This window comes from Heterocephalus glaber, unplaced genomic scaffold, assembly GCF_053883595.1.
Source record: "Heterocephalus glaber isolate CG9 unplaced genomic scaffold, H.glaber_assembly_v1.0 deba00000281, whole genome shotgun sequence".
Classification (NCBI taxonomy): Eukaryota; Metazoa; Chordata; class Mammalia; order Rodentia; family Bathyergidae; genus Heterocephalus; species Heterocephalus glaber.
In genome coordinates this window covers 17024353-17050305 of record NW_028258139.1, presented here as the reverse complement: position 1 = coordinate 17050305, position 25953 = coordinate 17024353, and the positions used below count along the sequence as shown (strand labels likewise).

Here is a 25953-nt window from a genome sequence, read left to right as displayed (position 1 = left end):
CAGACCAGGTGCACGATGGGAAACTCCCACCCCAGACAGTACCTTTTCTCCAGGTGGGCAGGAACAGTTGATGGTCTTCAAGAACCCAATCTGTTCACTGCCAGGAGTGGGCGGCTGCAGGGGTGGAGGTGGAGGTTCTGTCACCACGGTCACCTGGCACTGGAAGGAAAGGTCAGTCAATCATAATCTGGCTGCTCACCCAATGACCACTCCATGGCAAGGGCAGGATCTCTGAAGCTTCTAAGAAACTGGCCAGGCAAACCAGACCCCAGGCCACGAGGACCTCTGAGCATACTGGGTAAGAGGGCAGGTCATGTCTGAAAGTGGGTTCCTAACTCCTCAAGGCTTTGGGGAAAATGGGCCTGGCCAGCACAGCCTCAGCCACTACACTGACCAGCTCTTTAACCATGAGCCTCAATGTTCAGCACTGTGGAATGGAGTCAAGGGTCATTTCTTCCTAAGGTCATCAGGATCTAATGAGCCAACATGGGAAATACCCCACTTTGGCTCTTGCACCTGGCATCCCCTCCTCTTCCCTCTCTCTTTATTCTCCCACCATCTATCATTCCTCCTCTCCTTCCTGTTTTTCTCTCTCCACAACCAGGTCCATCGGACTCCATACCCCAGGACCCACTGTATACCAGTATTCCCTAAGTGCTGAGGTGGGAACCATTATTATGTGTTTCCTGTGTCCAGGGGCCTGGACCAGCCGAGCACTGCACACAGACTCCACCCCTCATCTCTGGGAAGTGGGCTCGATGGTAATGCTCATCTTCCTAGTGAGCTTTGGAGCTAGGCTTTGGTGGAGGGTAGAAGTGGGGAAGGGCTGAAATGGATGGGAATGAGGCCCAGGTGGGGGTGGGACAGGTCCTGCATGCAGTGGCCAGCATGACTGAACTTCCTGTCTGGCAGCCCAGCCAGGGCACTGTGGCCTCCCCCTCTTCCGAGCACTGGTCCCTCCTTAGGGACATCCTCCAGCCTTAGCCTCCTGTGCTCCTGAAAGCTGAGTCTTATCACATGACCCATCAGCTTCAGGTCAGCCTGGCTGAGGTGCAGACAACAGCAGGCCTCTGGGAGGACCTGCCTCACTCGGCCCCCCGCAACTCACACCAGTGCAACCTTAGCATGACCACCAGACTGCCCTTCAAGCCACACTCTGACAGCCAATGCCCCCAAACTTTGCTTGTTCCTAAGCCCTGGACACCCTTCCACCCTCCGAAGCTCATACAAACCCCTCCCACCCTCTCTGTGCAAGAATCTACTTACTGGGCCAGACGCGATGTCACAACAAGTCTCTAGCTCTGCATGTCTGGAGTCGCAGTAAATTACAATTCTTTGCAGGTCGAACTGGGAAGGAACATGGAGAGAGAGGATGAGCTTTGGGGACTTGGAAAAAGCCTCCATGGTGTCAGACAGGCCCTCTAGGTGTCAGACTCCCTTACTTCCTCCTTGGGGTGCCTCCCAGCTGCTCTCCCTTGCAGGACTTCATAGGGTCCCAACCCATGACCTACTCAATCCCCCTCTCTGTGCGTGCGGGGGATGCGCAGGCATGGTCTGAAGCCTACATGTCCTTCCTCTCTGCCCTTAGCCACACACAAGGGCACATGCTCCTCCCCCTCCACGTCACAGTGACTTCAGGCAACACACTTCCTCAGTGACACAATGGCACTCGTCTCTGAATGCTGAACATATTTCAACCTCCCTGGACATCTCCACACAGTAGCTTAAGATAGCCGAGATTAAAACCCACTACTACCACACCTTTAATACTACTGCTTCTTAAGCTTATACATTTAAAACATTAAAAAACCCTGAAAATTTACAGGGGTGAGGTGTTTAATACACATACACATTTATACACACACACACACACACACACATTTACACACACAGCCTTCGGTGGGACACTCCAGCCCTTCAGAGCCTGGTTCTCTGATCCCCAGTCTTCTCCCCACTCTGGGCCTGTGTTTTGCAACACCCCACTTCCCAGTAACACATAGAGCAATATGCAGCACCCACATCCAGACCTCTGCATGTGGGACAAGGGACAATCTCCACGCCACCTTCAGGTGCCCTTCTGTGGCTGGTTTTGAAATAGATCCTCAGATACCTTGACACACCTTTCTTCGGGACACTCAGTTCCCTTCCCCATGTGTGCAGCATAGATTTGGTGACTGGCGTCTGATGAGTCAGTATATTAGTCTGCTTTCCCATCCCTAAGACACAACACCCAACACCCACAACTTAAAGGAGGAGAGTTTTATTTGGCTTGGATATCAGTGGGTGCAGTCCATGGTCAGCTGGCTCCAAGACAGAAACAGCACGGTAGAAAGGCATGGCACAGGAAAGCTGCTTACCCTCAATAGCCATGAAGCAGAGAGAGGGAGGAGCCAAGTAGGAAGATATGCCACGCAAAGACATGCCTCAGTGACACACCACTTCCAACGGGCCCTCCTCTGAATACAGGAGACTTTGGGGGCTCATTTTCAATCTAAACCACAACAATCAGCTATGACAAAGGCAATGGTGTGTCCCTTCTGAGACCAGGTAATAAAAAGCCTGTCTTCTACCTTACTTGGTGTCCTTCCTTCCTTCTCCTTCTCACTCCCCCTCCTCCTTTTCCCTCTCATCGCTCACCCTGGGGACACCAGCTGCCCCATTTCAAATGGCTCCATGGATGGGATTGTACGCAGGCTAACTAGGGCGTCTTCCAAAAATCAGTTGGCAAGGAACAGAGGTGATCATCTCAGTCACCCACAGAAAGCTGCCAGCAGCCCCCAGAGTGAGCTGCGTGGATGCTTCAGGCCTGCTGAAGTGTTGATATGACTGCAGCACCGGCCAAAAACTCGATGCCCTCCTGGAAGACCTGTGGGAACCATCCAGCTAAGCCACCTCCCGATTCCTGAATCTATGGAAGGATAAATGTTTGTGGTATCCATCCCCTTTTGTTGGGAGAGGGGTGGGACAGTTTGTTATGCAGCCACAATAACCAATACACCTCCAGCTACTGCTGAGAGGAGCTCCCCAGGCTGCCTTCTCAGCCACATCCGCATACCCAGCAGACTGTAAGGTGACTGATGCCTGTGTGTCTCATTCTGGACCCCCAGTCCTTGGGAGCAGAGATGGGATCCGGGGCACTGCTGTCTTAAGCAGGTAGGTGAAGTTGGCAGCACCACACTAAACCAGAGCTGGCCAACTCAGGCTGCTCATGCAGCTGCAGCTCACCTCCAGACCACTGGAGCACACTGAGCTCTGGCTCACATTCTCTGCTCTCCTGTCCGCCCCTTTGCCACTGGCCCACTTCCCACCTCATCACCACTAGCCAGGCCCAGGGTCCTGTCCCTCCAACACCACCCTGTGCCTCTTCACAGGAGCACCTGCCGGGACACATCATTGTGTGATTCTTCCTTCACTCTGAAAATCTGATTCCTCTGCAGGAACATCGGCTCTGTATCAGGAAGGCCCCTGACACATGGTGGAGGCGGCATAGGCACAGAATTAGTGGCAGAGTCGACTTCAACCCCATGGACTTGAGTTGAATCGCTGGATTCGGGGACACACTGGATTCGAGTTCTCAGCACACTGTGAGGTGTGCGGTCACCCCCATGACCTCTGCTTCCTGCCTGAATAACGTGTCCTTTGACGCATAGTCCCTCACCCCACTGATGCTGTTCTGCAGAAACCGTCACAGTTCTGTTCATCCGTCTTTCATTTCCTGCAGAAACACCAGCCCAGAAACAGGAGAAAATGGCAGAATACATCATCTTCATTTCGAGAAAGTCTGGTCTGCAAGAAACCCCCTGATTTCTCCCTCAGCAAACATCCATTCACAGGGCTGGCCTGCCTGGCAAGGCTACAAGGACAGAGCTGGAAGAGCAGGGGCAAGGAGTCAGGATGGGGCAGAACACAGTCTGCCTGGGCTCAGCAGGGACCCTTTTCTGTTGCCTGATGTCCCACCCTTCCTCTGTACCCCAATCCTTTCTCTGTGTCCTGAAGCCCAGGGACCCCACCTCCTGACAGCCCTGGGCTCCCCACTCCTGTCTGAAAGCCCCGAAGAGACACACTCAGAAGCTCTGGGCTGCACCCCTGCTTGGGTGGGCTCCCCAGTCGCAGCTCCTCTCTTGGCCCCTCGTTCTGGGGGCTCAGTGGTCCTTTGCTGGCTGCCATGTGGAAATCAGTGGTGGACAGCAGAGAGCCTGGAGCTTGGGATCTACAAGGTGGAGTCGGAGTTTCTGCCCAGCTTTGCTCTCAGTCAGCAGATCCCCTGAACTTCATTTTACTCTTGTGTGAGATGGACTCACTGGACTGTGACGGAGACCAAGGAAAACAGGGCCCATAAGACACATAGAGTCCAGGAAGACAATGTCCCAAACTGCCTGGCTACAAGTACCCCAGACAATGCTACTAGAAGATTCAGCATGGAGTAGAGGATACACTGACTGTCCCCCATGTATTTCCCTGACGGTTCTTCTAGCATAGGAACACAGTGTGGAATGGTAAGTGGGTGCAGTGCTCCCTTAGAGGAGTTCCACAGGCTCTAGGAGGCCCTGGTGTCTGGTTCCAAGCAGTTCTCATTAGTGCCAACAGGCAAGGAGACAATTGAGGGACCTAAGTGTGTCCCCAGACTCTACACTGTTGGAACAGTGAGCTCCATTACTGGCCTCTCATGAAGATCAAACCCAAGACACAGATCAAGGTGTGTGGAAGGACACAGACCGAGCCCCTCCAGCCCCAAAGAAAGCACTCAGCTAGACAGACTAGGAACCACTTGCTAATTTTGCAACTCTGAGCAAGTTATATTATTTCCCTGTGTCTTAATGTCCTTACTAAATGGGAATAAGTGACCTCACAGGGCTGCAGTATGGATGAAAGCAATGGACACATGGAAGCTGCATAGGATGTAGTGGGTAAGACACTGTCAGGAGTGGCTGGGCCTTTGCTGTGATCACACAAGTGCTCACTGCACAGAGTCCCCAGTGGTCTGCATGGCCCACAGAAATCTAAGGTGGAAGACAAACAACAATCACCCAGCACCCTGTCCTCATCCAGTGCTTTCTGGTTCTCTACCTAGTAATAGAATCATGGCTTTAGGGTTTGTTGCCACAGCCAGAATGAAACAGCAGCCCAGTGAAGCCCATGAGGCCAACTCTCGTCCACCAGGAAGGCTACCTGGGTCTGTGCTGGCCAGAGCGAAATTAGGGTGCTGGGCCAGAATGGAAGGAATGGCCGAGAGCTAGAACACATCCAGGAAGGAATCCCTCTGGTTCCTGAGAGGGGTTCCTGATCCTCGGCCTGGCCAACTCCACTTCCTAGAATTTGGAGGGAAACAAGAGGCCTGAGGACATCCCAAGAGGTACTTCCTCCAGGACACCGTCCTGCATGCCCCTTCTGACCCTCCCACACACCCACCCTGCATACGTAGATTGGGTTCTTCTCCTCCGGGCCTTGTAACACCCAATGCTGGTTTGCACTGTGAAGTCTGTGGAACTAGACTGGACAAGCTCAGTGTGAGTCTCTTCCATAGAGAACCCAGGTTCTTTAAAACCACCATCTTTTTCCATCCCACTCGGCACACATTACTGAGTTCCTGCAGGACTCCAGGCATAAGAACAGAGGCACAAGACAGAAGCAACAGCCTCTGCATGGGGCTAGCACCCTTCTGGGCAGGTAGATTGGTGACTGTGGCTCACACACAGCAGTAGGCACCAGCAGGTGTCCCTTTAACACTGTTGAGCTGGACTGGCAGGACCAGGCTGCCACGCACAGGACACAGGTTCTGGGAGCTACACCCCCTCTCTGTCCCTGTCCATGCCTGGATGATCCGAGTTATTGAAAACACATACATTTTGTGGTTGTGTGGGTGTATTCACTTGATAGAACTCACCCAAGTTACAGCTATCCCTTGGCACTCAGAGGCTCTTAGTTCCAGGACCCCTCACAGACACCAAAATCTGAGGATGCTCAAGCCCCTTGTGTACGATAACTAGCATCTGAACATTGGTCTTGCTCTTCTTTGTGGGTTCCACTGTCTCCAGTGCTAGAACAATGCCTGGCACATGGGAGGTGCTCAATATGTACACGATGAATGGCTGAAGAAATGGCTGGACGAATGAATGGTGGTAAATTTGGGCTCCAACCTGAGTCAGCACCCACCATTCTCAGTCCAAGCCGATGACTTGATAAACAGCACATGCAGATTTGGGGACAGTAGGGACACCCCTGGGGGCCCAGTACTCACATCGATGGGCACACTGTCGTAGAGGCGCTTGCCGATCACTGTCTTGCCCTGGATGTCAATGTTCTCTCTCTCCTCAATGGGCAGCATCTGCACCAGTGCACAGTCAACGTACAGGGAAACGTTCTGAGCCTGGATGCTCAGGGCCATCTTGTGCCAGTCTCGGTCAAAGAGGACATTGACACGGGGACCTCGGAACACCACCCTGACAGCATCCTTCATGGCGCCCACCGCATTGTACTCCACCGCCTTGTTCTCGCCATCCAGCCGGATGGAGACCTGGAGGGGACAGGACCAGATTCTCCCTGAGCACTGTGGGTCCAAGTGGGGACAGGAGGAGTCGGGGACTTCAGTCAGAGCTGACAAGGCTGAGTCAGATCTAGGCTGCGACTCTTACCAGTGTGTCAACTGCTGCGTGATCTCAAGCCATCAGAGTCACCCTCTGGGTTCTTGCTCAGCACAGTGGCATCATAGCTACTTCTCGGGCTGCTCTAAGCCCTGTGCTAAGCGCAATCACTGAACCCACAATTCTAGGTGTTCCTGCCCAGGAGGGGCTGTGCAGGTAGAAGGGGTTTTGTGGGACTGGAGTTGTAGTGCAACCAGCCAGAAGTCTCAGATGTCTCTTAAGATTCTTGGCTGGCTAAACCAGACACATCTCCGGCCAGATACCGGCTACCAACCTGCACCCCCATCTGTTAACCTGCACTGACGCTCATCTTGGAGACAAAGCTGAAGTCCCAGCAGAATGAAGTCCCTGGATAGCAGGAGCTTTGTCTGTCCTGGCTGCTGGAGTATCCCAGCCTTCTGCTCAAGGTCTCCAGCATACACCAATTCTAGAAGAAAGTCCCACTTTTGTCTGTTTTTTAAGAATGAATAAGTGAATATGTTCTCCTCCATGCACTCATTTCTTCACCCTTTCAAAAACACTCACTAAGGGTCCCGTGTGTGACAGGCAAGCTTCATAACCAGGTGCCAGGCATGTCACACTGGGTCTTACCTATCAGTGCAGGGACAGAGAAAACAACTCACGGAGTGAAGAAATGACTCAGTGTAATCTTGCTGCCCATGTAGGCTCAGTCCTCATCTGGCCTCACACTCCTCCAAAGAATCACGTTTGGGCTGTGTGACCTTGGACAAGTTAATCAATCTCTCTGTACTGTTCCCTCACACCAAAATGGGAATAGTAATGCCAGCATCATAGACTTGCTATGAGATGAAACGAACAATTACATATGTGAACAATTTATGTGCTCAGCATTGCTCTAAATCTTATTTACAATAACTTAAACAAGTACATTCAAAGGCACCATGGTAATGCAACCTTCCCCGATATGCACAAATAATTGGATTCCATCCTGGCCATCTGTTCTCACCTCCTGAGGCATACTGGTTTTTATCATAGCCCTGCATCGGGATATGAGGTGTTCCTGTTCCTGTCTCCTGTTCACCTCTTTACTGCCTGCCTTCCCCATCCTTCTAACTGTGCACCCTCTAACTGTCCTCACTCTTATTTATCCCAGGGCTAGAACACTGCATGACATACAGTGGTGCTCAATAAAAAGGCACTGAATGAACAAATGAGGTTACAGGAAGGTGCAGGGACCTCAGCCACAGTGTTGATAACATACACCAGGGCTCCTGGGTTCTCTCTCTGAGCTCTACCTGGCCTCAATACAACCCATGGGGACATCAATGCAATGGGGGTGGGGGGAAGGGCTCAATGCAATCCAGGAAGTCCTCAGTGCAATCTTGGGGGACCTTGGATTTATGTTAATCACCCCATCTGCTTCTATGCTATGATTAGAGAGAAAATACAGCAAACCATGGGCCCCAGTCCAATAATCTAATACTTCTTATATACAGAGCCTAATAGTTCCGTGATTACCAACAGTCTTCTACTTCTTGAGAATTGTCTCATAGGCTTGAGCCTGTATCCCTCACCCACTTTGGCTTCCTGATTACTTGGCTTTGCCATCAATGTTTCATTCTGTAGCAGCATTTGAACAAAGGAGGGCAGCCTGGCTTTAAGCCCTGCCTAAGTCTAGCTTCCATCTATACTAGCTGGCTGGCCTTGGAGAGACATTTCATCTCTCAGATCCATCAGCACATCCTGTTGGGTTTATATTTTCAAACCTCACACAGAGTCTGATGATTTCTCCCAATTTCACCATCCCTACCTGGTCCAAATCAGCCTCACCTCTTGCCTTGATTGCTACCACAGACTCCTCACCAGTCCCTCTGCTTCTAGGCCTGCACACTTCCTCAGGGTCTACTCTCCAAGCCACACCGGCATCCTTTCTGTCCGTTTATCATATCTGGAATGTGTGAATGCCCCTCAGTTTACCTACATGACAAGTGGAAAACATGCTAGCTTTCAGGCTTGGCTGTAAACATCAAATGAGCTCAAGGAGACAAACATGGGTGTCTGCAGATCAGAAAGGGCTGTGGAGAGCCCAGCATGTGGTTAACACTGCTCTGCACAGGGTTCAAGTTGCAAGCCTTCAGTCCCCTTCCCCGTGGATGCTAGTATCTCCCCAAGGCAGAAGTGACCTCAGCAAAGACCACTCAACCAAGGCCTCCCAGAGGAAGAAAACTACCAGATGTCTCTTTCAATAGGAGCCTCAGCTCTTCCTGGGCAGACAAGCTCAGCATGGCCCTATGATATCTTCCCCCATGGCTCATTCCAGCAGAAGGAGGGAGGGTGCAGACGTGGCAGAAGGAGACTCAGCTCTGCAAGTGCCATGAAAGCAGAGAGCCCAGACGACGGGGGTGGTGTGGACTCGTCCACAAGAATGTTATGGCATGCACCCAGTCCCATTCCACCAGACCTGAGAAACTGGAGAAGCAAACCCATGTAACTGGAAATGGAAGTGAGTGGGAGCACAGTGAGCAGCCTGCAATGCTCTCTGCAGAAGAATCTCAATCACTCCTTCAGCCTCTTACACTCAGGAAATTGGGCCTGCTGTCTGGTCACACAGAAATATGTGTGCCTCTCAGTGTGCCCAGGTGTGCTACAGAAAATATATGCATCTGTTTGTGCTAGGGGATGCTGTGAAAGAGTGATTTAGCAGGACTAGCTGATCGGGACAGGCCAGCTGAGCACATGGTTAAAGCATCAATTGGGCAGCTCAAGTGCCTGGGTTTGAAACTCAGCTCTAGATCTTATTACCCGTGAAACCTCAGGCAAATCGCTTAGCCTCTCTGTGTTCAGTTTCTACCTCTGGGAGATAATAAGAGTAGGTTCCATGTGTAGGGAGGTGATGAGGACGAAATGAATGAAGATTGGTGAGGTGCTGAAAGCTCACCCTCCATCACACAGAGAGCAGATGTATGTTGGGGAGCAAGGTGTGCTAGCTCAGTCCCCGGGGGAGGAAGCTTGCTGTTCACAGGGAGCTTGCAGGCTCTGACTATGACACTGGTGTGATTGCCAGGCACATGCACATGTTTTCATTTTATTTCAGCCCCACGTGAAAATTTAGACAGGACTCCCCAGCTACAGTTAAAGGACATCAGCACACAGTTTATTTTCCAGGACCTGGCAAAGGTATGGCTGCTCTATAACTGAGAACAAAAGGGCAAAAAATAGAGAGTAGTGTTGCTTTCAACTTAAACCAACAGGCAGCAGTGGAGTCTGTGATTCTGGGATCTGACTTTCCTTACTGCACCATTCTTCCTTGTAGAAATTAAGAGCCAAAACACACCTTACATAGGTGAAGACAGCACTTGCTGCCTGCATAAAAACCCCAGGAGGGCATTCTCAAGTTCTAAGAAGGAGAAAATTGTAAGGTGTCAGACACTGCTCTGGTTGCTTGCAGAAATTATTTTATCTGACTCAAGCATTCTCTATTTTCCACTTTCCAGCTAGGAAAGCAAGGACTCTCGGAGCCCACACCACAAAAGGAAGAGGCACAAGATGCGCCACTTCCAGTGCTACCATGAAGCTGTGTCGTGCATACTGCCAACAAGGCAGGTGCCATTGGACAGCACAGATGGTGGCCACTTCCTGGTTAGCCAGAGAGTCCCAGATGACAGCGACTGTGTTTCCTTCCTTCTCTCAGAATATCTGGTCCTGGGCTATCACTGGGAGAAGAAGTTGGATCCACTGGGCCCTGAGACTGTGCCTTGCAGCTTCTCCAAGCCCATACACCAGTGCCCTGGAGAAAACACAGTGGCTACTGGCATCCCCTGAGAGAAGCAAATGTGAGCTCTGGGCCCATGGACACACAACAGTGCCAGTACCTGGGGGATGCCATACTGGTCGATGACCTGCCAGATGTACCAGTCTTCTTTCCGAGATGTTTTCCGGAACCGGAAGGTGGTGACGAAGGCATACTCATCAGGGAGACCTTGTGGAAACACATCTCTGTGGAGAAACACAGACCACCCTGGGCTGGATGAGGGCAGCAGGCAGCAGGGAGGGAAGCCCACGTACCCCATCAGCCACTGAGGCCTGCCAACGCCCCCTCCCAAGGGTCTCCACAGGACACCTTCTTGGCCAATGGTGGCTGCCCTGTCCTGAAGCCAGGGCCTCAGGGAGACCTGCTGGAGCCATTGCCGTGGTCCGTCACTGTCTACCTGACCCAGCCCCGGTTCCTTGCAGTCCACCCACAGGGTCTATCTGCTTTTGGCTCTGTGTCATCACTGCCCAAAAGTCAGAAATGCTAAGGAGCCATTGCCCCAGGATCACATGCAGTGGAGATGCCAAGCCTTCTCCTCTTCTCCCCCTGATCCTTCTCAGCTAACTGCTTTATCCGACACTGCTTTTCTTCCTGAACCAGGTACCAGGATGCTATGGTCTCAGTGTGTGTGCCACCCCAAATTCACATATTGAAATTCTAACCCACAAGGCAAGGAAGTGGGGCCTTGGAAGGTGATTGTGTTATGAGGGTGGAGCCCGTGATGGTTTGGGTGCCCACTGGATGGAGGCCTCACAGAGCTCGTTCAGCCCTGTTCCCACATGAAGCTACCGGGAAAAGACAGCTGTCTATGAGTTTCCATCTCAGACTTCCCAGCTCGATATCTGTGAGAAATAAATGTCTGTTGTTTGTGAGCTACCCAGACTTTGTCACAGCAGCTGGAATAGACCAGAGCACAGGACTACCTCTTCCCTCCACCCAGCCCTGGGCCAGTAGGTCTGTGTGGCCAGCCCCTCACTTGGGCATCTATGACTCTCTGCTGCTCTACCCCAGCTACCTTTGGAACTGCCCTTTCTCTTTTAAACTCAGTCATGAAAACTGTCCCTTCGCTACTATGGAAAACCAAGTCCTCTACCATGACCCAAGCTCCCAGCCCTCTGTGCCTCCCCAGAGCAGCTGCAGGCCAGCTGTCCTTCGTCTCCACTCACATCATGGACAGAGACTCCAAGCTCCCTTCTGCCTCTCAGATCAGCATTCAGCCCCTACCACGGTGCCACAGCAAGTCCTCCCAGGGCACTGCAGCCTCCATGGGTGTCCCAGGCATCTCTGCCTCCGGCCCTTGTGAATGGGGCTCTGCCTACACTCTCACTTCTCCATCTCTTCCCCTTTTGCTTAACTCACAGCCTCCTGCCTCTGCACCTCCATTCTTCGTACATTTTCCCTATGAGATCCCTTGGGAGGAAACGCTGACAAATCCCTGTCCCCCAGCACCTGCCTTGGTGTCCAGAGCATAGCGAGCTCCCCAAAAATGCTGCATAAAACTGTCTTCATTCTGGTTCCACGGAGAAGTCTTTTTTCCCCAGCCCCAGTGAGGGCCTGGGTGATTTTCCTAGAGCACACATCAAGGACAACACTGACCTGGGAGACATCTGGTTCATCTTGGGTCAGTCTCCTGGCAACATCCCTTGTCCCCTCTTGCTCCAGCTGTGATAATAAAAATGCCTCCAGACACTGTCAAAGTTTATAGGGGCAATGTTTCCCCTGGTTAAGACTGCTGACCTGATCTAGATTTAAAATCTAAAAACATAAAGTTTAGCTTATTTTTTCATAGTGTTTCCTAGGTTAAGAAAATTGCTCACACATATGATCTCATTTGATATAAAAATAATCATTTGATATAAAATTCTAAGATTTAATTTAAAAATAAGAACTTGTTGAGGCCTAATCCAAGCTGGACACTACATTTTCATGTATATCTCATTTCTTCCTGGAAAGAACTTGTGAAGAAGATGTTTTGATCCTGTCCTTACAGGGGTGGGCACCCAGGCTGCCAGGAGTCGACTCCTGGCAACTTGCAGAGGGTCACACTCAGAGGGCTTGGTTTCCACAGCTGTTTCCTTAGCTAGCAGCTGACCAGACCTTCCTTCATTTTGCAGAACTTGGCCATGGTGGACCTGAATACTGCACTGGGGCAGAGGGTTGTGTCTGGGGACATACAGAGCATGGATTTCTCCCTTGGAGGAGGTGGAATCCGTCTGGCCAGACAGCCAGGAAGGGAAGTGGGAAGGCATCTGGCTTCCTGGTTCTTAGATTTGCATGTCCTTAGGGACCCTTCTTCTGGCTACAGAACCTGTGGACAAAGACCAATCTCCTGTGATTCTCAACTCAGAGGCCCAGATACAAGTGGCCCTAGCGTCATGCGCTGAGCTGGAATTTCACCCAAGATCACATCCAAGTAGAGGAATTTGGGCCATCACACACAGCCCTTGGGCTTCCTTCAGAATTCAGGAACACACTGGTCACTGCCCACATGAGAGGACATCCCCACCTCCATCCATAGACCCAGGCTTGGTAGCCATAGAGAGATATTTCACTTCATCTTTTTCTTTATTGCCTGAGGGATTTCAACTGTGCTCCTATTTTCTTTCTGAATATAATTTCTTCTTATATTTTTGAGATACATCCATAGACACACCCATCTGTATGTCCTATAAGATACATGTAATGTGTGTTTATACCTAAGAAAATGTAATTTTAATGCCAAAGATAAAAAAGGTCATTAACAGAGAATATCAGTTCCAATCCTTTCCCAAAATAATGAAGCAGATTACAAGATTACAGTGCAAAGGACAAAGGATTTGGACTTAGAGGACCTGAGTTTGAGGCCACCTCCTCTTCCTGCAAATGGGGATATTTTGAACAAACTGCCACCCCACTCAGAGTCTCAAATGTGTACCAGGTCCATGAGAATAATGCCAACATTGTTCACCTCATTGCATTATAGCGAGAAACAAATTAGATGAGAAGTGTAAAATGCCTTTTACATGTTAAACAATTGAGAAAAAATTTAACATTCAAAGTAATATCCCTTTTCAATTACGAATAAAACTAACCTGCAAATTCAGTTAAGCGTATGCATCTGTGTCTAAGTTTCAATGCATTAGCTATGAAAGGGAAACCATTCTTTCTTGAAATGTCGGAGCTTTATCAGTTTGATTTCTTCCTGAAGTTTTGCCACTAAAACAAACATGAAACCGTCTGGCAGTCCGTCCTGAGGACAACCGTCAGCAGCTCATGAGTCCAAATTCATTGCCCAGCTCTGGGTCTAACTCTCTGTTCCACACAGCAGTGCCTGGAGTAATAGTTCCCTTGATCCATGTGTCTCAAAGGGAAAGAGGCACCTCTAGCAAATAGCAGAGGCCCTAGGTTAGGCCCTGCTCTTTGCCTTGGGCACCGTCTGTTTTCTCTCTGCTTTGTTCTAATCTTTCTTTATTGCATTTTCCTTTAAGACGCAGTCACTTAGGATTTTTGTGTTTGAATGTAAGCAGTACAGTGAGGCTGGTGAATTAAAAAAGGTGAGGGAAGTGAGACTGGAAGCCAGACTCTGCTCATCCTCAGCACTCTCAGGGGACAGGTGACAAGTAACAGCATTGTCTGAATCTGTGCATAGTTATAGAGAGACCAGTGCTCAGTGTCTGTGAAGCCAACTGACTTGGAGTCATCACTGCCTCCATGTAACAGGTGAGCAAATGAGGCTGAGAGAGGAAGGAACTTGCCTCATTTCCTCTCAGTGAAATCTTAGTCACAGAATGCAGACACTGTGAGCCAAGGACAAGATGACCTTAGGGTGTCACACAGAGCCTGCTGCATGACTGGCACTCAAAAGAGGCTCACCAAGTTAAGTGATTGGACATGGGCAAGAATCCAAACTCTGGGACCAGGTGCTCCATGCCGGCCTGGACCAGCTGGAATCTGACAAAGCGCTTTCGTTCACTGAGAGCCTCCCTGACTCATTCACTCAGCAAAGGTCAGTGAGTTCCCTGCCAGGACCAAGACTCAGCTCCCTCAGGAGCTTCTCACTGCACAGTGACCCTGTCTAGAAGGACTCACTGCACAGGTGGTCGGTGGGTTTTGATCTGTGCAGGAAGACAGGCTGTGAAAACAGTGGGCAGAGGGAGGGCCTGGCTTGGCCTGGGAGTCCAGGGACAGTGTCCTGGATAGCATAATAATGGAACTGCATCCTGCAGGAGCAGCAGAGGTATCCCAGGCAGAGGGAAGGTCCTAGGACCAGAGGAGGTGGATAAGAGAGGCCTGGGAATAAGCCAGGAGACCACACAGCCCAGTGGCCAGATCACACCTGGAGCCTTCCCTATCTACCCAACCCCCAATTTAAAAAACACCTGGAAGCAATTCAAGAATTTTAAGATGGAGCGGAGTTGGCATGACACAGCATCAATCTTGTTTTCAGCTGATCTGTCTGTGAAAAGGAAAGTGGAGCATTTGTTTCTGCTCCTTAGCCCTTGACTAGAGACCCAATGGCTAACCGACATTGGAAAACCTTTACAGCACATCGTCTCTATTAAGGTGCAAGGCAGGACATCCTCCTCAAGTGGAAAACAGGAGGAAACTGAAGCACAGGTAATGTGATCAGATCAGGCCCCCAGTCAGCTCCAAAGTTCAGTCTCCATTGGCCAAAACCACAAGCCAATTCTAGGAGGCTCTGTGCCCAGTCTCCAATTGGTGCTATGTACCTGTGACCAAAAATGCCTGTTATGCAATGGAGTGATAGGAAAGCACATGTATGAATGAATGATTAATGCCAAGTGTGAATGGAAAAATGAGTGTATCATCAAAGCCAATGATACTAGAAGGGTATAAAAACAGATCAAATCCCATCAGTTCCTGAGATGCTTTCCCTCTCTGTGACCTCCCAGGCACTGCTCAGTGGGGTTCAGCCCAGCTCCGTGCTGAGTGTGTAGCTGTGCCTGGTCACCCCTTTCCTGCACTGTCCCAAGGCATTCAGAGTGGGCCTGGAAAAGCAGTGACCACTCACTCAGTCCTCTGCACCACTGGAAAGGATCCCATCCGCACATAGGAACTCTGGGCTCCGTTCTCTCTCTTCCCCAGGATTTCCTTCACACTGAACAGATCCATCAGGTCAAAACCTGTGCAAAGAGAAGAGGTGGGAGTGAGTCTGGCAGAGGAAGAGTATTCAGGAGAGACAAAGGAACAGAGAGTTCCTTCTGCAAAGGCAGCTTCCCTCTACCTGTCTCAGGGGGTATATATGCTCCCAGGGGCAGCAGTTCAAATACACATGATAGGATGGATGGAAGAACACAGTGAATGTTTAAATATTAAAAATTATTGCAGTAAGAGACACATTGCCATCAGTCCCTCTCAAAATACTTCAGATGCACTTATTCCATCCTCCTTGCCATTTTCTGAAGCAGTTCTGGAAGTCCTTGTTTGTGAGTGTTTTTACTTGAGGTGTTGTGGTGACCTAGATGCCCTTAATCAATTCAAAACATTTACCTTTCATGGTCATTTGGACTCTGGGGAAGAGCCAGAAATTGCACAGTGCAGATCTGCTGAGTAAGTTGGAAGAGGACTCACCATAGGGTTGTTATGAGCCTGCCTTTCGGTTGGATGGAATTTGGCAGCAGCACGCACCATATTTGTGACCATACCTCATTAAGACACTCATGAAAGAGAACCTGCAGAACTGCTTCAGAAAGTGGCAAGAACAATGGGATAAGTATTGTCAAGTGAAGGGGAGTATTTTGAGGGGCATTAATGGCAACATGTCTTTTACTATAATTATTTTAACTAGACACACACTATTTTGTGATCAGCCTTATAAATCCAGGGAGAAAACAAATGACAGGCATGAAGCACACAGCCTCAACTCCTCTTCCAGAGAAAGGGCTGCTTTTCCCACTGGAACAGGAGCACCAAGAGCATCCTGGATCACAGTCGTGCACAAGACACAAGGCAGGTGTCCCGATTGTCTCTTGCATGGGGCCTTTGGGGTCCCAGAAGCTCAAATGGTGCCCTGGCTCTGCAAGTAAACCTCAGTTTAGGGCTTTCCTTCCTGTGTTCACATTTTTTGCCTTTCATCGGGATTTTGCTTGGATTATGGTTTGGCAGCTTTGAAGCTGCATAACTTGAAAGAAAGAAACATCAGAGGGAAGAAAAGTATCTATCTTTCTGACACTGCATTAATGAGAAGCGTTTATATTTTGTTTTGCTGTGCCATAAGAGAGGACCTGAGAGTCACTGTAATGAAAAGGTAGTGGGCTGGTCATAGGCTTGGGCCCAGAAGAGTGGTAAGGGAAGGGACAGGGATTAATATGTTCAGTCACATATGTGTGAGTATGTGTGTGTGTGAGTGTGTGTGTGTGTGTGTGTGTGTATAGAAGTTCTTGCTTGTATATAGAGGATACAAATGCCTAAAGGACAGGGCTGCCAAGATTATACGGACACTGAGTACGCACCACTCAGCAGGTGGCAGAAAACACAGAAACCCAGTCTGTTCCTAGGAACTATTCACCGCCAGGAGCAGCTTCCCCACTTCCCCATCTCGGTGCTTTTACAAAGTTGTGTGGGCTGAGCGAGTCCAGAGACCTGATGGGGCCTGCAGAGCAGGTCCTCAAGAGGCCCTGTGGTCAGCCGTGTCCTGGAGCCTGACACTGTGATGTGGAGCAGACTTGTGAGCCTGGGATTCTGGACCTGGGGGCCCTGAGAAAGCACTCAGTAGGGTGGAGGGGAGCCAGGTGGGGCTGGCAGCACTCTCAGTGTCAGTGGTACCTAAGCCATGGAACCTTAGGAAGAGTCCCTCACTGTCTCCAGCATTCTCACAGACTCCCATGAACAACAGGGAAGTACTTGTAGGGCCCGCAAGACAGTAATCAAAGCTTGTGCTAAATTCTGCCCAAAGAGACCATTTATCCAATCAACACCTGAGAGACTACTGTGTGGCTACTGTGTGCCACGCCCTGAGTAAGAACGGTGAGGGAAAGAAGGGCTTAGCACAAAGGAACACCATGCCTTTGTAGTGTGGCCTTGCACGGGTTGCCTGATGTCTCTGTACCCTGGTTTCTTCACCTATAAAAAAGGGATTGTTGTAGAATGCGCCTCCTAGGCTTGCTATGAGAATTAAACGCTGTGATCCACAACTCTTCATACAGTGCCTGACACAGGAGATGTGATCAAAGTACAGTGATACCTCACTCCACGGGCTTAACTCTTTTCACAATTCCGGTCACATAGACGCTTGCAATTTCATTTCGACCAAAATCATGGAATAAATTCTGTGGCCAGAATCATGGAAAGAATTAAGTTCACGAACCGAGGCACCACTGTGTACAGTGAATGTTTAAATAAAAATCCTCTGCTACAGTAAAAAACTCATTAATTGCCATTAATCCCATTCAGAATATTTCCCCTCCCTTCCACACACTAGTCCCGCCTTTCTTGCACCTTCTGAAGCAGTTTCGGAAGTCCTCTTTGTTAGTATCTTTATAAGGTGTGATCAAAAATGTAGGAAATAGCAATACTGAGACCATCCAAGAGAAAAGCAGCCCATAAAAACAGGATAGTGTGTCCTCATCCACTTTATTTACTATACCTGGTGCTGTGCACCTTCTAGGCCATCCACCAAGTCAAAAGGACCACAAAAGGTCAATGTTTGAATCAACTGGGGACGTGAAGGCAGCCAGGTCCACAAAACTAAAGACACCCAGGAAGGAGGACTTCTAGAACTGCTTCAGAAAGTGGCAAGAATGAAGGAATGCCTGTGTTGGAAGGGATGGGGAGTAGACTGAGGAGGGTTATGGCAGTGCGTCGTCTACGGTGACAATGGTTTTAAATTTACACATTCACTGTATTTTTGATCATACCTCATCCAGTGAGCAATCAATAGCTTGTGTATGGACTATTTTCTCATGGTAATGATCACAACACCCTGTGCCACTGGACTCTGGAGCGGTGAATGGGGCTCCTCTCTAGCAGGAGACCACTCCCTGCTCCAGGCTTGTCTCCTCTGCATTTCCACACTACCGGGATCATAAGCCCCTTGGGCAACTGAGGACACAGGGCCCTGGGACCGCTCCTCCCACACTTCTCCTTGTGTCGAATGGAACACTGGGTCAGTACTGTGCGTGACCCCTGGGAGTCCTCTGCCCTGCAGAGTCCCAAGATTGAGAAGTGACGCCTTGGAAGATCTCTCAGAGCTTTGTCTTTCTTTCCTGGCACTGGGGGTTGACTGACGGGCCTCACTCATGCTAAGCGGCACTGAGTTACATCCCAGCCTAAGAACTTCAAGTTTTACATAAGAAATCGGGAGGGTCCTGCCTGGAATACAGTGAGTGCTCACTAAATGCAAGATGTTCTTTAACCCCTGACCCTGACTGAGGGCAAGAGCCCTCCCCTGTCCCGTAAGGAGCTCTGAGCAAATATTCTCAGATGCTCTACAGATTCTGGCAGGGCAGCTCCCCAACACCCAGGCCAAAGGAATGGACTGCAGGTAAGTGGGGCGTATGCAGTGGGTGCCTGTCACAGTCAACAGAGGCCAAGGCACAGTGGGCACCCACAGACTCAGAGCCAGGTGGCTTTGAGGACATTATCTGATTTTGTTCAGTGCAGTTCCTTAACTGGAAAACTGAAGGACATGATGTGCTGCAGGACGGTGATGAGACTTAAGATCATGGCATAATACAGTATCCACGCAGAAGCCAGCATCCAGGAATTGTCCAGGTGATGCTACCAGCTCTCCCTGAGGACCTCAGAGGAAACAGGGAGACTCCTGTTCTCTGATGGGTTCCCCGATCCAGGAGCCTTATACCCAGTGACAGCTCTGCCACTTCTCCCAGAGCATCACTATAACCCAGGTTATAGAGCCAAGCTCCAATCAAGGAACACACCCAGAGCAGTCACCTCTCCAAAGGGAAGAGTCCTGGGGAGACCCCAAGAGATGCCTGAGCTGTGGAAGCCAGTGGCACCAGGAGAGGGAGACATGCACTGAGTGACAGACAGAAGCCCTCCTTACCTCTCACTGCATAGCCAGGCACAGCCCCCAGCCCACTTAGAATAGGGACTTGGTGCCTCATGGTCTGAGGTTCAAGCATCACCTGAAGTCAGTGGTAAGTGGTGACCCCAGCTCTGAGCCTTCAGCAGGCCTGGCCAGGAGCAGCTTTGGGATCCTGCTAAGCCCCAAGCAACAAGGGACCTTTCACAACCCAGAAAGTTGCCACATGTCTGTATCTGCATTATCCCAGTGGGGCTGGGGATCCCGGGACAGTCGGAGGGCTGCAGCTTAGGGGTGGGGGAGATGGACTCAGGAGACCCTAGAGGGTGTGGCCTGAAAGGAAGGAAGGCACTGCCTCAGATGCCTGGCCTCTGACCTGAGCTCAGACTCAGTTGCCAGGGATTCCCTAGCCCCTCCAGCCCATTTCTGCTCTGTGCAGAGGGGGCCGAGTGTGCTGCCCCCAAAACACAACCCCTGGGGCGGATCTGGGAGGGCGGCAGCAGAAAGTATGGCTCCCACTCAAGAGAGACTCAAGGGGACCTGCCTGAGTGAGGAATCAGAGATCAGAGCCTGAAGGCAGCCTGTCCCTCATGTGCTGTCACTACAAAGGGCCGCCTTCATCTACAATGACATGTGGGTGAAAAGCAAACATGCTCCGTGTTGTGCTTCCACTTGTATTGGTTTCAATGAATAAAAAACAAAGACCTGATTAAAATTACAAAATTTTAAACAGCAAGCAATTAACTAGGGGCAGCAAAGGGTACCAAGAAGATGAATTTCCAGGAATAAATTAGGGCCAGAAAAATGAAAAACTTTCCTGAGATGAAAGGATGGTGAAGCAAGGTATCATGAGGTGAAGCAGTAGTTATTTAAAGCAAAAATCAGGAGGGGCACCTCAGTGGTGTAGCCCCAGAATCAGCTGAAGCCTGTGGAGACACTGGCAGTAGGCAGGTTGTGCTAGGTTACTTCCTCCTTCACTAGATGGAGCCCTGGGGTAGGAAGGGGCCAGATGCCATTCATTTTCCTATCCTTAGCAGGTCTGGCAACATACTGCTATCCTTTCCTTTGGATATGTGCACATCCAGCAGTGAGATTACCAGTGCATCTATTACTTCTCCCATTAGTGTTTTGAGGAACATCTAAACTGCTCTCCAGAATAGCTATACAAACTCACATTCCCACCAATGGGGAATCAAAGTTCCCCTTTCTTGGTATCCTCATCAGCACTTTTTTCATCTTTTAACTATACCATGGTTTATGGGTACTCATTGCTCCAGGAGCCAAGATAATACAAAACAAATCATTTTGGCTGGAGAGGGGTAGGAGTCGAAAGGCAATTGACACTGATACCTTCTAACTTGCACATGGAGTACCAACAAAGCATGAATAATACCAGCACAAAACATTCATGTCAAAATGCACCAAATACCAAATCTGATGAGTTTCAAAGCAATGGAGTACCAAGGTATGACTGTAGTTAATATTAGTTTATCTGAGACATTTGAAAATAGTTACAAGAAGTTTGAATATTCCCAACACAGACAAATGAGAAATGTTTCAAGGTTATGCAACTAATCATGACACATTGTATACATGTATCAAACACACTATATGTACTCCAAAATATGTACAACGTCATATGTCAATTTATAAAATTTTTCAAAGTTTGGTGCTTTTGTTGTTCCTTTGGAGGCACTCTTTATGGAAAGAGGGAAGGAAGAAAGGAAGGAATTCAGCAACCCACCATTAAGGGCTTCCTTTGTAAGAGATGCCTGGCTAGCTGCTCAGAATCCAATAAGGAACAGGGATCTTGGCTGTTCTGGAACATGAGGAGTCACAGCAAGGGGGATACTGGCTAGGAATGAGGTTCACAGGCTGGCTGTGCTGGCCAGTGGGACCAGTGGAGGCTCAGTTTCTTTCTGCAGTCAGGGAGGAACCCCAGAGGGCTGTACCACAGGGAGAAACAGCCAGGTTCCTCTGCTTTAAGGTGCACATGGAGAAGGTAGGGAGACCAAGAAGGAGCAGGCGAGCTGAGACAAGAGAGAGGAGGGGTGGAAGGTGCACTCCAATTGTAGAACTTTTCAGGAAGTAAAATGGGCAGTGTCTTAGTTACTTTCCTCATCACTGGGACAAAATACTGGATGCCTGTAACTTAAAGGAAGAGCAGTTTATTTTGGCTCACAGTTTCAGACGTTTCAGTCCATGGTCAGCATGCTTAAATATGGAAACAGTATAGTGGGAGGGCCTGGAGGAGGACAGCTGCTCTCATCATGGTGGCCAAAAGCAGAGAGAGAGAGACATAGAGAGAGAGAGAGAGAGAGAGAGAGAGAGAGAGAGAGAGAGAGAGGGAGACAGGAGCTGGGGAGGGAGAGATACCCTTGCAGATCATGCCCTAGTGAGCTGCCTCTTCTTCAGATCAGACCCTGCTCCTAACTGCAAACCAGCTATATCGCCCCACGATTCAATCACCTTTCAAAAGCCCCACCTATGACCTCCTGAAGTCTTCAGGGGACATTCTGGAGCTAAACCATGACTGGCAGGACCTGAATATCTGGATGTGGAGGCCCAGGTGAGAGGAGAAAGAATTCCAGACCAAATTCCAGACCAGCATAGTGTGGAACAACGTAGTCTTTAAACATCAAGAATTAAATCCCAGGAAAATATTGTAACATTTTGTGACTCAAAATTTGAAGAATGACCATTAAACCCTTGGAATTACCAGTCAGATCTAGTTACAGAGATGGGGACACTGAGGCTCAGAGAGGTCAGAAGCTTGACACACAACCACCTGGCTGGCAAGCAGTAGGTTCATCTAAGATCCCGGGCTCTATCTCTCTTGTTTATTCTTGTCTTCGTCTTCCTCATTTCAGCCCAGATAATCCTTAAAGGTAGTTAGAGTCATTCTAAGGAAATACATTGAGGTGAGGCTTTGGGGAGGTGCATTTTTTTTCCAGAATACAAAAGCTTCTGTGATTGCTTGGTGCCATTTAAATGGGCAAGTCCGAGGCTCATCTCTCTGTAACTCCCTCATTAGCCTCACATAGCTGAAATACTTTTTCAGGGCCAACAGTTAGGAGACTAGACAGCAGACAGAGCAGGTTCTCTGTGCACACAGAGCTATGCAAACAGGTCAATGCTCTGCGTGGGGATGGAGGCCCACATGGTAGTGTCATTGAACCCCTGGGAGTTTCCATAGAGAGGACTCATAACAGAGGGCCCTGCTTTAATCCAGTCACCAAGCTGGCTTTTCAGCAGGATTCTCCTCATATGCCATGGATTAGAATATATGTGCAAAGTTCTTCATATTCACACATACGCACATGTTCAGGGAAATGCTGAGACATACGCGGGCGGGTGAGCACGCACACACACACACACACACACACACACACACACACACACACACACAGAGGCACTGTTTCTGATCCTTCCCAGCAAGAATCAATTGCTGCTAAGTAGAACGAATGCAATGGCTTGTTGCTCTTCGGCCTGTAGAATGGCAGGAAAGCTTTAGACTCATTCTAAGTTGTAGCTGACACAGGCAGACTCATTTGCTCATCTGCCCTCCTTTTATCCTTCCTCCTTTCTCCGTTGCTTCCTTCCATTCTTCCTTCTTACCCTAACTCTCATTTGCCTTTCTAAATCTCCTGCCCATTCACCCCACCTCCCATTTGGCCATTCACACTTTACATCAGGCTTCCTCCTTTCATTCATGCACCTATTCATTCATTCAGCACAGATCTATTGAACTCCTTCTAAGAGCCAGGTACTGTTCTATGCCCTTAGGACACACAGAAGAATTTCAAAGTAAAACAGGCCCTGCTCTCAAACAGCTCATATGGTTCCTAGAGAAGAAGACAGGGAAGCAAATAATTACACCTTCTGATTGGAGTTCCCAGGATAGGATGAAAGGTTAAAAGAGCAGTTAGAGACCCTATTGGGCCCTGAAATGATTTCTCATAGGTGATTGTTCAGTTGGGCTTTGAAGGATTAGTGGGAGCTCACTGTGGGGATAAAGTGGGAATGGGAGCACTAAGCAGAGGAAAGGCTATCAGCCAAGGGGAACACTATACCTTTCGGGACCAGCAAGCAACCCAAGAGCCTCAAGACTATGCTAGAACCAAAGAGACAGAACCCTTCGGGAGGAGCTAAGAAACACAAGTACTCTGAGAGCCAGAAGATCTGAGGGTTAGATTTGTTGATGCGCAGTAGGGAATAGGGCAGTGAGAGAAGGAGGCACACTGGTTACAGGGATGCCACAGCAGTGCAGGCGAGAGGCAGAGTGTGCTGGATTCACATGCAGCACCTAAGGGTGAGCAACTTCAGTTTCTACAAACTCTGCCATCCCAGGAGTAGGAGTAAGGACAGGAAAGTCCTCTGTTCCCCAACTTTGAAAGGACCAGACAGATGCAGAGCTCTCCCCCACTGGCCCATGGCCCCCTCCCTTCTCAAGTGGGAAACACACCAGCTTCTGATGCTCAGGGGCACTCTGCCCACATTGTAAGAAATCCTGGGAGATGAGCTGTCACGTGGACCTGAGACTAACTCCACCTTGATCAGTGGAGCTGGGGGGCTGTGGGCTGCTCCCTGGAGTGTCAGCTCCCTGGCACTTTCTGCCCATTGTACGAACAGGCACAGCAATCTTCTACTGTTCTAGAAAACTCCCTCAGGCTCCAAGGCCCAGGTGCTGGCACTCGAAGTCTCTGGGGCAGGAAGACATGGCAGGGTCCCCAGGGTGCAGGCGGGGCAGCAGCTGTGCCTGCCCAGCACCTCATCCTGACCTCCCTGGGCTCATTGGCTGGGACAGGTGGCAAACACATGGGAGAACTGAACCTGAGAGGATGCAGGAGGCAGAGAAGGACCCTGACCAGCAGGTGTCAGTGAGAAGAACAAGGTGGTGATATCCTGGGCATGGGAGGAGAAAACACTACCCTGAGTTCACGCACTTAGATTGCTTAGCAGCAAGTCTGGCCACAGGGAAGACTAATCAATGCCAGCACCGTCAGGCTGCTAGGGACACAGACTCAGCCGCCCCCAGACCGGCTCTCCCTCCTCTGTCATATCCATGGACCGCCTTTGCAGGGCTCCTGCACCATCTCTCTCTGCCGGGGGCTCAGCTGCCACGTGGCTCCTCCTATCCTGCCCTGGATTCACTCTCCCCTTGCTCCCAAATGCCTGTGTTTAGTCACTTTTTTTGCTCCTTCTGTCAATATTTTGCTTGTTCTCTCACCACTCTTTACAAATGCGCTCATTCTGCGGCTCTACTTAGTGACATTATAAACGCCCACATCCTGCCAAATGGAAGGCACTGACCATTCTCTACCAGTCTCTACTGATGGCTGCACTACCAGGGTGTTGTAGAATGATGGGACGGGTGGTCCTGAGGCCACCCTTAAATGGATGAGGGTCACACTGAGATCCAGCAAATCCCCCAGAGTACAACTGGGAGTGTCTCTTACCTGTGATTTCCTTGGTTCCTCCATTGGTGTGCTTGAAGCGATCTCCTTCAACACGGACACTTGGGCAGAGCACATCTGAGAAAGGAAGCGGAAACAGAAGCTGGTGAGAAAGCGTGGTCCATGGCCACCCTGTGACATGTGACAGCAAATGGAGCCCACCGCATCTCCAGCACCAGAAGGGGCCAGTGCCTGAGTTGGCATCTCTGCTCATACTTACGCTTTTGTTTGCTCCTGTCCTTGTTTAACATAGACTCTGCAAATATTTTGCTCTATTCTGGGTAAAATAGGAACAAGGTCTTTTGTCCTCGTTTCCAGAGAACTCATAGCCTCATCCACTAGAAGCCAGACATGAAAACTAATATTCAAAACACAGTGCAGTAAGTGACAGGCTCAGATAGCTGCTGGGGGACTCAGGGCATAGGTGGGTCACCTACCTGCCAAAGACAGGAAGGCCTTCCTGGAGAGGCTCCTCTTACAGGAACAGTGAAACAGAGCCAGCGGTACATACCACACAGCCAAGGGAGCCTTGGGTGGGAAGGCATGGAAATATACACAGAATTCTGAGAGGGGAGAGGGGTGTCCACAAAATGGGAACTGTATGTCTGGAGCAGACCAGAAAAGTGTTCCTTAATTCACCCTATGAAGCTTCAGGTGCAGTTCCAGAAGAATTCAAATGCCAGAAGAAGCAACATTCCTCAGTTACACAAAAGCAGTAGAATAAGTCACACCAAAAAAATAAAAAGTTATCCTACTTGTTACGGCTTGTATCTAGATGACTCCCAAAGCCTCATGTCCTCATAGGTGGGGCTTTTGGCAGGTGACTACGTCTTGTATACTGGATTAGTCCATTACTGGGATTACAGCTGGGTGTGATGTTGGGAGGTGAAGCCTGGTGGGAAGAGGCGGGTCACTGTGGGTGTGGCCTGGAGATGCATATATATTATCCGTCTTTCTCCCTTGTGGCACACTCTACTTCCTCCCATGCCATGGACTGTTTCTCCTCTGCCATGCCACTCTGCCTTGGAGCCCGCTGACTCTAGACTAAAAGCTCTACAAACTGTGAGCTAAAATAAAACTTTTCTCCTTTCACTTGTAACA

General features: G+C 49.7%; 1 protein-coding gene across 2 annotated transcripts in view; it reads right to left on the bottom strand.

Moving 5' to 3' along the window:
* Positions 1-25953, bottom strand: part of Col22a1 (collagen type XXII alpha 1 chain) — a 254572-nt gene that overhangs the window by 178577 nt on the left and 50042 nt on the right. For both annotated transcript variants that reach the window (XM_021251585.2, XM_087187298.1), the window contains exons 4-9: positions 24856-24930; positions 15425-15536; positions 10475-10598; positions 6239-6514; positions 1267-1347; positions 43-159 (exon numbers count right to left, since the gene is read on the bottom strand). In XM_021251585.2, the coding sequence (XP_021107244.2) occupies positions 43-159; positions 1267-1347; positions 6239-6514; positions 10475-10598; positions 15425-15536; positions 24856-24930 (785 nt within the window). The remainder of the gene's footprint in view (positions 1-42; positions 160-1266; positions 1348-6238; positions 6515-10474; positions 10599-15424; positions 15537-24855; positions 24931-25953) is intronic.